Consider the following 12,495-nt stretch of genomic DNA (forward strand, 5'->3'; position numbering starts at 1 on the left):
TCAGCCCAGATGAGCCCCTCCTTACAGCCTTCACAGCCCAGGCTTTTCCTTAGAGGGACACGAGTGTACTGACACACCCACCGACCAGCTCCCAGCCACCGTTCCCCCTGGACCCGGTGGCCACGGCCCCGTCTCTGTGATGCGGACCCCTCTGGGCCCCTCATGTCCATGGACTCACGTGGCAGACTCCTGTAGGGACTGGCTTACTTCTAAGCATGACCTCTGCATGGGTCAGAACCTTCCACTGAAGGCTAAACCCGCCTCCATGGGGTTGCCACACGGGCTCCCTCTGCTGGTCACAGGGGCACCCCTGTCTGTGGCTTCAGGGCCCCTCAAGCCTCTGTTCACCTGACATGAAGCCTGGGACTCAGCCACTAAGGCCACTGCTAGGATCCACAGCACAGGTTTGGGGCTGGGTGACCTGGGTTGTCACACGCCGTGAGCTGGGCTGACACACCTCCATGGTGGGGTCCGCGAGGGGGACCACAGATGGCAGTCAGCGTGAGCAGGGGTGACGACGGGGATGCGGGGTGCACAGCCAGGTGAGCCAGTTCCCCTGCTTCCTCATGTTCAAAAGTCTAGAAATGAGCTGCACGCCCGTGGAAGAAACCGCCTGTATGCAGGTGAAGGTGTGGTCAGTTAAGACTGCGTCCACCTTCCAAGTTCCAAACCACCACATGCAGAAGAGTGTGTCTTCCCTGCGCTACCAATGCACACTACGTGAAGGCTGATGGCTGAGCAATTTAAAATTTAAACCCCTAAAACCAAATACACTCCAAGGGAAACCTCACCAAGTCTTGCAGCAGCGTACCTTTCTGGGACAGGGGTTCACTGCAGGGGTGGTGGGGGGTGCAGGGCACCCTCTGGGACAGGGATCCACTGCAGGGGTGGTGGGGGGGTGTGGGGCACCCTCTGAGACAGGGGTCCACTGCAGGGGTGGTGGGGGGCTGTGGGGCACCCTCTGGGACAGGGATCCACTGCAGGGGTGGTGAGGGGGTGTGGGGCACCCTCTGGGACAGGGGTCTACTGCAGGGGTGGTGGGGGGCTGCGGGGCACCCTCTGGGACAGGGATCCACTGCAGGGTGGTGGGGGGCTGCGGGGCACCCTCTGGGACAGGGATCCACTGCAGGGTGGTGGGGGGGTGCGGGGCACCCTCTGGGACAGGGATCCACTGCAGGGGTGGTGGGGGGCTGCGGGGCACCCTCTGGGACAGGGGTCCACTGCAGGGGTGGTGAGGGGGTGCGGGGCACCCTCTGGGACAGGGATCCACTGCAGGGGTGGTGAGGGGGTGCGGGGCACCCTCTGAGACAGGGGTCCACTGCAGGGGTGGTGGGGGGCTGTGGGGCACCCTCTGGGACAGGGATCCACTGCAGGGGTGGTGAGGGGGTGTGGGGCACCCTCTGGGACAGGGGTCTACTGCAGGGGTGGTGGGGGGCTGCGGGGCACCCTCTGGGACAGGGATCCACTGCAGGGTGGTGGGGGGCTGCGGGGCACCCTCTGGGACAGGGATCCACTGCAGGGTGGTGGGGGGGTGCGGGGCACCCTCTGGGACAGGGGTCCACTGCAGGAGTGGTGGGGGATGCAGGGCACCCTCTGGGACAGGGGTCCACTGCAGGGTGGTGGGGGGCTGCGGGGCACCCTCTGGGACAGGGATCCACTGCAGGGTGGTGGGGGGCTGCGGGGCACCCTCTGGGACAGGGATCCACTGCAGGGTGGTGGGGGGCTGCGGGGCACCCTCTGGGACAGGGATCCACTGCAGGGTGGTGGGGGGCTGCGGGGCACCCTCTGGGACAGGGATCCACTGCAGGGTGGTGGGGGGGTGTGGGGCACCCTCTGGGACAGGGATCCACTGCAGGGTGGTGGGGGGTGCAGGGCACCCTCTGGGACAGGGGTCCACTGCAGGGGTGGTGGGGGGCTGCAGGGCACCCTCTGGGACAGGGGTCCACTGCAGGGTGGTGGGGGGTGCAGGGCACCCTCTGGGACAGGGGTCCACTGCAGGGGTGGTGAGGGGGGGTGCAGGGCACCCTCTGGGACAGGGGTCCACTGCAGGGGTGGTGGGGGGGTGCGGGGCACCCTCTGGGACAGGGGTCCGCTGCAGGGTGGTGACGACACGCTTGAGAAACTGGTCTGTGTCTACTCACATCCAGCTTCCCGTGGTTTCAGCTTTGCCAACAAGTTTTTGCCAAAGTGAATTTTCGGCAGGGACAGATATCTAGCAGATTTACAAGGCAAGACATCATCTTTATTTTTGTTATTCTCAATAAACCACCGTTCGGAGGCAAGGGGCATGCATCACGGGAAAACAGAGGTAGAGCTATCAGACAGTCACTTCATGTCATTCTCTCATGAAGGAGGGGTCTGCAGATGCCCAAGCAGCGCCCCAGACGAGAACTGAGTGGCCTTCAAGGTCACACTGGATCTGTGGGCTCCCCATCACCTTTCCTGAGGCAGGACTGGTGACCGATGGCCACTAGGGGCTCTGTGATCTCAACCCTGGCCGTCGGTGCACCTGCCTCCCTGGCACGGCCCAGTGACCTGCCGGCTGGAGAAAGCAGGCGGAACTAGGATGCCCAGACCCACCCGCGGCTCTGCACATGGCCTCCCTGGGCACCTGCACACGTGTCCCTCCTTCTGGGTGTCCCTGGACGCACAAACCCAGCAGCTCCCAACTGAGGTCAGCCTCCACCCTCCCTCCTCCCGTCCCCGGGCCTTCTGCCAGCAGTCTGACTCCTCCCGGTCTGTTCCCAGGGCTCAGAGAGCACACCCCAGTGTTGGCACCAGCAGCTGAGAAAGCAGGAGCCTGGGCCTTTGCAGGCAGTGGCAATGGCAATCGGTCTTGCTCTCCTGGACGGATCCCCACACAGAGCTGGTGAAGGGGTGACCCTGTGTCCTGTGAGGCCCTGCCTGACCAGCGCAGGCTGGCATGTTTCCGGAATGTGAGATCGCACCGCTGAGGCCCGTGGACCGGCTTCCTCTCTCAAGAGCCGGGCAGGGTGACCAGGGTGTGCTTCCTGCTGGGCTGCCTTCTGCAGGCTCCCCACTGCTCAGCCCCAGCTCTGGACACAGGTCAGCAGGGCTGGCCCACCCCAGATTCATGCCTAAGGCCCCTCCCGCTGACCACCTTGGAGTTCTCCAGAGGGACAGGCCTGGACACCTAGCCCTGGCTGTGCCCACACACGGCAGTGCTCCCGGGGCAGCCAACACGGTGCCCAGCAGTCTGTGGGCTGCAGGTCACCCAGCAGTGAGCCAGATGGTCAGAGCCCCTGCTGTGGGCAAGGGCTGGCTCTGGCAACGGGGACTCCCCATGGGCAGGCCAAGCGCGGACAGGCAGGGGAGGCCAAGGAGGCAGACAGCCCTGGTGCCTGCCACCAAGGGCACCATCAAAGGGGCTATGAGGCAGAGGTGTGGTCAGTGACCAGCTGCACAGGAGCCCTGAGTGTCCAGCGGGTGGCAGGAGCCTGGAAGCCTCATCCCAAGAGAGTGACCCCAACTTCAGCACACACCCGGAACTTTCCAGCGTCTCCCTCCAGCAGGCGCTTCCTGGCAGCCTCGGCAGGGCCAGGAGCGGCCATCAGCTCACCGGCTCTGACACTTGTCCCTCCTCTCCTCCCGAGGGTCACTCCCAGGAGGTCCTGGGCCCTTCTGCCATCTTGGTTCTCGAGGTTTCCCAGGCATCCACTTGTGTTTCAGTAAGTGCCACCTTCCTTCATGAAACCCACGTGTCTATTAGGGTCTCCTTCCACTCTGTCACTCCTGCCTTCAAACACCACGCCGCCTTCCAGGAGTGTGAGCTCGGCCAGACTTTGCTGTCCTGGGGCCTGGACAAGTCCTCCTTGGAGGGACAACGGCACTGCAATGACATGGCGCCAGGCCATGGGCACAGACGACCTGGTATTAGGGTGGCCTCTGGTGACGGGGGAGGGAGAGGTCCCCCACTTCTTATGTCTTGGGTGGGACAGAGAAGCTTGTCCACCTAACGCCACGTCAGGCTTCATGGGCTGGACCAGAGGCAGGGCGCCAGGGGCGGCTCACACAGACTCCAGCCCTCATTGCTCTGGGGACAAGTGCTGTCTTTGAGGCCAGCGGATATCGTGACTGTGCCTACTTTAGTGACTTGCGGGTAGGTAACTGCTACTGTAGCAGCATCCATCCTAACGTCTCACCAGGTTTTCAGCGGATCCTCCTAAGACCGCCCTCCTGCTACCAATATCCAGCCCACGTGCTGCCGAGCTTCACAAGGACGGCAGGTGTTGGGGCAGCGGGTGCTATTAACAGCGACCACCACTGACCGGCATCTGTAGGAGCAGGGACGGAGCCCCAGCCTTGCACTGGAGGTGGGCACTCCACCACGGAGCTCCACCCTGCCCGGGGACTGACTCTACGGAGGACTATGATGAGCACCGTCTCCCACCACGCTGCACCCCACAACCCCAGGCGGCAGCCACCACCCCATGGCACAGATGGAATGGACAGGCCAGACTGGACGCCGTGCAGGTGGCAGGACCAGCAGTGAGGCGTGTGCCCACGTGTGGCATGCCACACCCACAGGTTCACACAGACACCGGCAGGACATCCTCCTGGGAGACACCAGGACATCCTCCTCCGGGCAGTCACAACATCAGGCAGGGAAGGAGGTCCCGAGGGCCCCCTGAGCAGGGCGCACACGCCACCCTCCCGTGGCTCGCCTACCTGGTTCCTCAGGGGTCCCACGAAGCCCAGGTTCTCGGCCATCCGCTGGGCTTGGCTGTCCTTTATCCCTTCAAAAATGTCGATTTGCTCCTAGTCCAAATAGATCAAATGAACAAATTCAGACAGTCAAGTGAGAAGATTTACAACCCCCCCCCCAAAAAAAAAGAAAGCGCTTAGTATTTATTTGCAAATGAGTAATTAGAGAGCGCTCCTTTCCAGAGCTCCCGGCTCAGGGCTGCAGCTGCCTATAGGGTGTGTTTTAATTAGCAGGCCGTCTGAGGAACGGCCCTTCCAAAAACTATATCATCCTTCCAGGCCGCCTGCCGACAGCATGGGCCAGCGCCAGTTTTCGCTTCTAATTACTACACAGATGGCACTGATGAATATTGAGTCAGTTAATTTTTATGACATCTTTTGGAAGGCTTCCAAAGCGGGGCTTTCCTGCCTCCCGCTGCGGTGACGGTCAGAGGTGTCCTTCGCGGGCTCAGCGTTATCTCGGAGTTAAAACACTGCACCGATGATGGAAACTTTTAATGACACTTCACCCTACACACTGCCATTCCCCCCACAAAAATAAGCACTTCCGGGGCCCGCTACTTCATGTCTCCTTCCTGTAAAGGGGACTGGTTCAGATCCCGTGAACTTGGGGATGGCCGGGTGTTACTGGCAAGCCCGTGGGTGAAGTCCCCAACGTCCAAGGCAGTTACCTACGTGCGCCATATTAGCCGAGTATTTTAACAACTATGACCAGAGTGTGAGTACGTTACACAGCCCAAGAGGTTCGGGAAACAAAATTTCCCCTTCCCAAAGGGGAAAATCATTTTCTAAAAGAAATGATGAACCTTCTGCTACAGGTTTTTCACGTGGCCTTGACCCCGAGAACCCACATGAAAAGTGGGTTTATGGGTCTAGGTTTTCTTCTGTAGCTGAGGTGGGCTGAGAGGCAGTGCAGGGCCCTCACCCCACACAACGCCCACAGTCTCATGGGGTAGAAGTTACCCCATTTTATTTCGCTGATTTAAAAAGCGAGGCTTAGAGCTGGTGAAAAGCTCGCTCACTCTGAAGATCTGGCTGCGGATCTCTTGACTGAAATTAATCTCCAGACCAATAAAAGGGACAAGGATCCCAGCACAGGAAGGAGAAGACAGCACTGGAGCTTGGAAGGATCTGCTTGACTCATGGCCATCCAGGTCAGGCCGGTGTCCCGGGAGAGCGTGTGTGCCCGGCAGGGCCACCTGGGGCAGAGCTGACCCAGGAGGTGGACGTCTGTCGGCGTCTATCGTAACAGTCCGTGAACAGGCATGGCCAGGCCATTAAGCGTACCTTAAAAATCAGCTCTGGATTGGAAGCCGCCACCTCTTCAATGTCAACGCCCCCCTGGGGGCTGCCCACCAGCACGGGGCCGTTGCAGGACCGGTCCATCAGAATTGCCAGGTAGGTTTCCCTCGAGATGTCCAGGGCTTCAGCAACCATCACCTGCACACGGGCGGGAAAGTCAGACGCGAGCAGCTTCGAGCAGCTTCCGCCTGGGACCTGGACACGCTGCTGCCCAGGTCAAACTGGCCGCTCTCGGGCGCCGGAGCGTCTGCTCTCTGGAGCCCCCTGCCGTCCCCTTACTGATCTGCCAACTTGTTCAGGGGACAGGTTTCTGGTCTGCGTCAAGGATCTCCCTTTTTCGCTTTCCCTGAGAAATCCTGCCACTAAGAAGAACCCGGGGAAGCAGCGCTGTCTTAATCGCGTGTGAACGGTCCGTGCCTCTCCACCCGGGCTCTGCTCGGGCCTCCTGGTGGAAAGCCACATCTGATTGCCACGGAAAGGCTCTTTTACAGTGTATCTGCTGCCCCACGTTTAGACGCTTCTGTCCCTGGGGTCACTGTGTTTTATTTCATTTTATACTTTCTTTCAATTTACACTTGATGGTTCAAAAATGGAGATCAAAAGCCTATACAAGAGCCAGGCGCGGTGGCACACGGCTGTCATCCCAGCGGCTCCGGAGGCTGAGGCAGGAGGATCACAAGTTCAAAGCCAGCCTCAGCAATGGTGAGACGCTAAGCAACTCAGGGAGACCCTGTCTCTAATTAAAACACAAAATAGGGCTCAGTCGTCAGTGCCCCTGAGTTCAATCCCTGGTACCTCCAAAAAAAACTAAAATTAAAAAACGGCCAGTCACGGCCAGTCAAGCCCTCCCTCAGGGCCGGTTCTCCTGGGGGCCACTGGAAACGCAGACCCTCAGAAGCTCTCCTGAGGGGAGGCGGGACGCCGACAGCAAGGGCGTGTGGCTCTGGGCTTTCTTTGCCACCTGTGGTCCACAGAAGTGACAGGAAGTTCACCTCTGCGCATCAACGTCAGGACAAGCATTTTAACAAATTAAGACAATTATTTCTCTAAGCACTTCTCTAGGGGATGGGCGAGCCACTGGAAGAGATTCCGTGGACACAAAATGCAAAAGGAGCCTGTGGGGTGGGCGGCGTGACTTCCGGTCACTTGGCGCTGAGTGACCCCGGGGGCTGTTCTCAGCAGCAACACCACACTGCTGTTCTTGGGGTGTCCCTTAGTCCCCCACTTCATCTTGTGGAATGCTGACAGCTGCCCCCTGCACTCCACCCGACGTCTCCTTGTGCAGACACCTCTCGCTGTGTCACGCAGCTCTCGCTGTCGAGAAAGGGCCTCAGGAAAGTGTCCCCAGGACAAGGGTGCTTTTAGCAAGAGACGATGGAAAGACTTCACGCAAAGAACAGTTTGGGATGCTAAGCTGCCATCCCTGGGACTCAGGGTGACAGAGAGCTTCAGGGATCATTTAGGGAGAGCCGAGGCCCTCTGCAAACCCTCGTCCCAGCAGAAGCCCGGGGAGACCGCCCTCCTGAGTTATGAGAAGGTGGCTATGGGCTTAGGCGGTCATTCTGGAGTCCCCGTATGAAAACGTCCTCTCTTGGCTCTGCTCGACCAAGGAATCTGCGTTTTTCCTTTGATTTTAACACCCTGCTCCTCCAAGCGTGCCCGGCAGAGGAGTACCTGTGTGGAAACTCTCGGGGACAGGACTGTGAAGCACAGTTCAACGGCTGGGTCCCAAGGCCACTGCCATGCCCCGCACACCAGGATGCAGAGCACACACCACTGAGCCACACAGCCAAACCGCAGGGTCTCATCCCAGGGCCCCCGGAGTCTTCTCAGGAAATCCCACCCAGCCGCAGGGTGAGTACCCAGTGGCTCCAACCCCTGAGGCCAGCTGGGCTCCCTGGCTTCTCAGCCGCTGATGGGTCAGGAAGAGGCAGTGGACTCAGCATGCAGCAAACCCAAGGCTGGACCAGCCTGGGACTCTCTAAGGAGTCTCTCTGCTGACTGTGAACAGACAGACCCGGGGAAGGAGATGCCCGGGCCTCCACTCACATAAGAGCTTCCAGAACTTGCACTAGGGACCCTCCAAACAAGTGACCCCCCATGGTTAAATACCCACCGCCCGGTTCCCTGGAACCTGCACCCCACCAGAAGGACAGGGCGGATTCTCCACTCCCGTGGAGATGGGTGCTGGGGTCCGTGAGCTGCTCTAGGGTGTGAGGACAGTTCACACCAGGAAAGGACCAAAACAGCATTTGGCAATCACGTCTCAGGGGAGAACACAGGGAACTCTGACTCTGCTTTGTCCTTTTGAATGGTCAGAATTTTTCACCTTGTTAATCACTTTGCCAGTGTAGGGTGTGGCGGGGGCGCGGGACTTGTCAAAAATAAATCACTCTGGGCTGGGGGGTTGTGGCTCCGAGGTAGAGAACTTGCAGGCGTGAAGCACTGAGTTTGATCCTCAGCACCACATAAAGATGACATAAAAGTATGGTGCCCACTACCACTAAAAAATAAGAGTTTAGAAAAATAAAGAATAAACAAGACGAATCACTCTAGTAGTATAGCAGCAACGACCCCACCTACAAGGATGGGCTGATCGCTAGTACTTCAGGAACTGATCTACAAGCGAAGTCTGTGCAGAACGCCACCTCGACAGAGTGTGAATCTGCTCTGGGCACTTTTATGTGCTTTTAAAACTCTCACAAACACTAATCTAAGAATCCCATGTGCCCACGTAAAACAACAAGTTCCTACCAATAAAAATACGCACTATGCCCTCTGCAAAGTCTGAGTGGGTGGGAGGAAATGCTCACATCAGATTTCAAGGCCGCGGGGAGCTCTGTAGAACCAGCCGGGAGGAGGTAGGGAGCACCCTCAGGGCAGCACAGTGGGGCAGGCCCACCCTGGCTGGCTCTTGCCCCTCGACCTGCAGAAAGGCATGCTGTTGGTGGCTATAGTCACCGTGCTGTCCCCAAGCTCAGGGTCCTCTGTGCTGGGACAGACCACCCTTGACACACTAAGAACTGCCTGGGTATCTTCTTTAGGCACGTCAAAAAGTTTCTAAAAATCTCTGAAAGTCAACACGGAACACACCCCACGAGCGTCCCCAAATACAGCACGATGACGGGCCATCAGGCTTGACACAGAAGGGACAGCTGCTCCCCACCAAGCAGGCCCCCATCCACGGTCAGGATGGGCCTGCCACGCACAGGGCCAGGGCCGGGAGAGGCCACCGGGTTCACGTCCTCGGCAGCTGCCCTGAGCCAGCTGGGTGCTCCCTGTCTGCTTTGCACTGGGTGCTGTGGGCAGGGGACTGGTTCCCACACCTGCCTGAGGGAGATGGCCAGGGGAGGACATGGGCAGGACAGTGGGGCTGGCCCCGGCCCTGCAGTGCACCCGTCCACGGGGCGGAGGCACGCTGCCTTCCTGGGCTTTCTCTTCTGAGGTGTGTTCCTGCAGGCACGCAAAGCCCTGGCTGCCCCAGCAGATGCCATGATACAACAGACCCCAGCAAGAGGGAAGCTGGAAATGGCCATGACCTCAAGGTGGACGCCTGAAGAATAAGGGGGCAGGCCCTCAGGATACCCAGGTGAGGGTGGGAGCGCATTGCTCGCCAGCCCGAGGCCGTCCCTCTCTGCCCTTCCAGCGCTGAGCAGAACACCCAGGTCCTGCCCAGGAAAACCAGGCTCAGACTCCGAGCAACTGATGCGGCTACTGGCCCAGGGTAAAGAACAAGACCAGGTTAGAGGGGCCTCTTCCCTCCTCAGGGACACAGCAGGGTCACCGAGCTCCAGAAGGCACTGCGCTCCTGCCAGAGAGCAGGGCTCCCCCAGCGTGTGCACCGAGGTGGGGCTCTGCCGCTGACGCAGGCATCAGGAGGACCTCGTTACCTTGTTGACTTTCACACCTTCCTTGGAGGTTTGCTTTGTTGCTAGGTTGTACCCGATCATCTGTTTGGCCAGCTGTCCCACAACTTTAGGGCTACGAGGGAGGAAAAGGGAGAAAATGAAATCCACGTCTGTGGAACAGCACCACACAGCAGAGTCCATTCACCCTCACGTCCACCCTGCCCAGGGTCCACTGTGCACCGTCGAGTCCACTGTGCATCCACTCACAGAATCCCTAGTCTCTCCACCCATACGCCACGGGCTTCGCACTGCACTAGAGGCACACAGAGAGCACGAGGTAAGGGCAAACCTGAGTGAAACAGAAGCGCTTTCTGACCCCTGTCCCCTCCTGCTGCACGGACAGTCCCCGTGAGCACCAGTCTGAGATGCATAAGAGGTCATGTAAAGTTTGCACAGGTCCTCGACGGTGGGCAATTTGTGAACTATTAGAGAGGAACAGGGAAGAGGACACTGACCACAGGCAACAATGAATATGGTCTTCATACGAACGGGGTGTGGGACAGGAACAGGGGGGAAAGCGTTCGGTGCTGGAAGGGGACGTTACCAAGCCAGGCTCGCAGGACAGCAGGCAGGACTGCCACGGAGGCAGCTGATGCAGCAGGCACGGGCACCCCTGAGGGCTCCTGAGCAGGACAGCAACTCACCTGCAGTGCCATCACGGCCAGGACTAGCAACACCACTGTCCAGAGGAAGGTCACTTCCACCAGTTAGGGAACAAAAATCCTTTTAGGATTTTTTCTGCCATGCTAAGCAGGTGGCATATGGGTGAGAAAACCACAGATCCTGTGAGCGGATTCTGTGAGTGCAGGTGACGTGGATTCTCGGAAGGACGTCTGCAGCACTGCCAGAGCCCCCTGCCACCCCCCAGGAATCTGCTCCTCTACTGCTCCCGCCTGCACCCATCCATCCCTCCTTCCCAGTGACTTGGCCAGGACAGGAAGGAGCCCTCCACTTACTCCTTTGTGAGATGCACGCCTCCTTTCAAACCACTGTTGAAGACTCCTTTTCCTCTTCCTCCCGCTAGGATTTGCGCTTTTAAAACAATTTCTTTTGCATCTGAAAAAGAAAAGTCCAGAGTTGGCAGCTAAACTCCTCCTCCTCCTCTTCTTCAATAAGCAGAAAGGAGAGCAGCATCGACATGTGTCTGACTTCCCACTGGATGTGAAGTGCTCTCAGATCAACTTTGAAAATAGAGGCAACAGCAAACTTCAGACAGCAGTGTACCTGGACACCAGGCCCGCTGGCCCAGGACACGCACCCGAGCATCCCACGCCCCAGCACCCCAAGGGGAAGCTAGGCGCCTGCCCCCTTGCTCTCCTGGGTGTGCAGGAGATGCTGGCCAAGCCCAGCAGGCAGTGTTGGCTTTACTGTGTGACGACACTCCTGTGTGGCGAGGCACCCACCTGCTGGGCAGAGGCGCTAATGACCTGTCCATGCAGGAGATGGCCCAGGGAAGACTGGTCTAGGCAGCAGCCCTGCAGACGGACAGAGCTGCTTCACACTGCACCCTGGAAACTGTCTTATATATTGACTGGGCTGGGCAAGGCAGGGGAAGGGGCGGAAATGAACAGCAAACAATGTTTTTTAAATACTGGCAAAGGTAAAAAAAGTCCCAGGAGGAGCGAGGTTGTGGAAAATCCATCTCCCAACACAAAGAGTCATTGTCTCCAAGTGGCCCTTTAGACTGGAGTTCCGTCTTTAGGGCCTAGAGGGACGCTGACCATGTGAAGCAGCCCAGTAACAAAGGAGCAAGCAGGCGAGCTCGCTCCCTACCATGAGAATTTAAAATAAGTAAATAAGCAAAAAGCCGCCTTCAAACCAAGTACGTTTAATAAGCCCAACAGCCAAACAGCCAGCATCTTTAGGCCACAGCGGGCACCGTGTTCCCGAGTCAGCTTTGTTTAGAGTCAGAACCAAATCAGAAAATCGTCTCTGTGAGCTTTTCTGAGTCAGCACCCCAGGTTCAGAGCCCACGGGTCAATCCGGCCTTAAACAAGGTAGTGCATGACAAGACTTCACCCCCAAGCCTGAAAATTCTTCTAAGTGATTAGACCAATGCCTGGACCAATTAATCAATTATGACCTCTGAATACTGTGAAGACTCAAAGGGTGATTCCAGAGATGGCGATTAAAGCAAACAAGACCCTAACACTCCCTGGCACCTGCTACCCTCTGCAAGCTGAGCTCTCCTCTGTGCTGGCCACCTCCCCTGCTGAGTCCTGGCGTGGTCCCCCACAGGCACACAGGCCCAGGAGGGCCAGAAGGAGAGGATCTACAGAGGTTCTACCAGAAGGTGGTGGGGAGCCACGGGAGGCCACACACCAGGAAGCACTGGGCAGGGCCACCCCAGCTTCGAGGCCTCAGCAGGAGGCCATTCCACTGTCCTCTTCGTCCTCAACAGCTTGCTCTGGACGGGAACCACCACATCACCTGTCCTGCCCCACATGACAAACGGGCCCCCATCTAGCTGAGCAAAGGAACTGCAGTCTCTGCTCGTGACCTGAAAGGCACGAGAAAAGGAAGGGGATAGAAGGAACCGCTGCACAGATACTGTATACAG

At 58.5% G+C, this 12,495-nt stretch overlaps 1 protein-coding gene across 3 annotated transcripts in view; it reads right to left on the minus strand.

Annotated features, from left to right (window-relative positions):
• The window catches only part of Suclg2 (succinate-CoA ligase GDP-forming subunit beta), a 181,312-nt gene that overhangs the window by 69,018 nt on the left and 99,799 nt on the right, over nucleotides 1–12,495 (minus strand). For all 3 annotated transcript variants that reach the window (XM_078033631.1, XM_078033629.1, XM_078033630.1), the window contains exons 3-6: nucleotides 10,892–10,991; nucleotides 9,918–10,008; nucleotides 6,013–6,165; nucleotides 4,690–4,779 (exon numbers count right to left, since the gene is read on the minus strand). In XM_078033631.1, the coding sequence (XP_077889757.1) occupies nucleotides 4,690–4,779; nucleotides 6,013–6,165; nucleotides 9,918–10,008; nucleotides 10,892–10,991 (434 nt within the window). The remainder of the gene's footprint in view (nucleotides 1–4,689; nucleotides 4,780–6,012; nucleotides 6,166–9,917; nucleotides 10,009–10,891; nucleotides 10,992–12,495) is intronic.

This window comes from Ictidomys tridecemlineatus, chromosome 16 (assembly GCF_052094955.1).
Source record: "Ictidomys tridecemlineatus isolate mIctTri1 chromosome 16, mIctTri1.hap1, whole genome shotgun sequence".
Taxonomy (NCBI): domain Eukaryota; kingdom Metazoa; phylum Chordata; class Mammalia; order Rodentia; family Sciuridae; genus Ictidomys; species Ictidomys tridecemlineatus.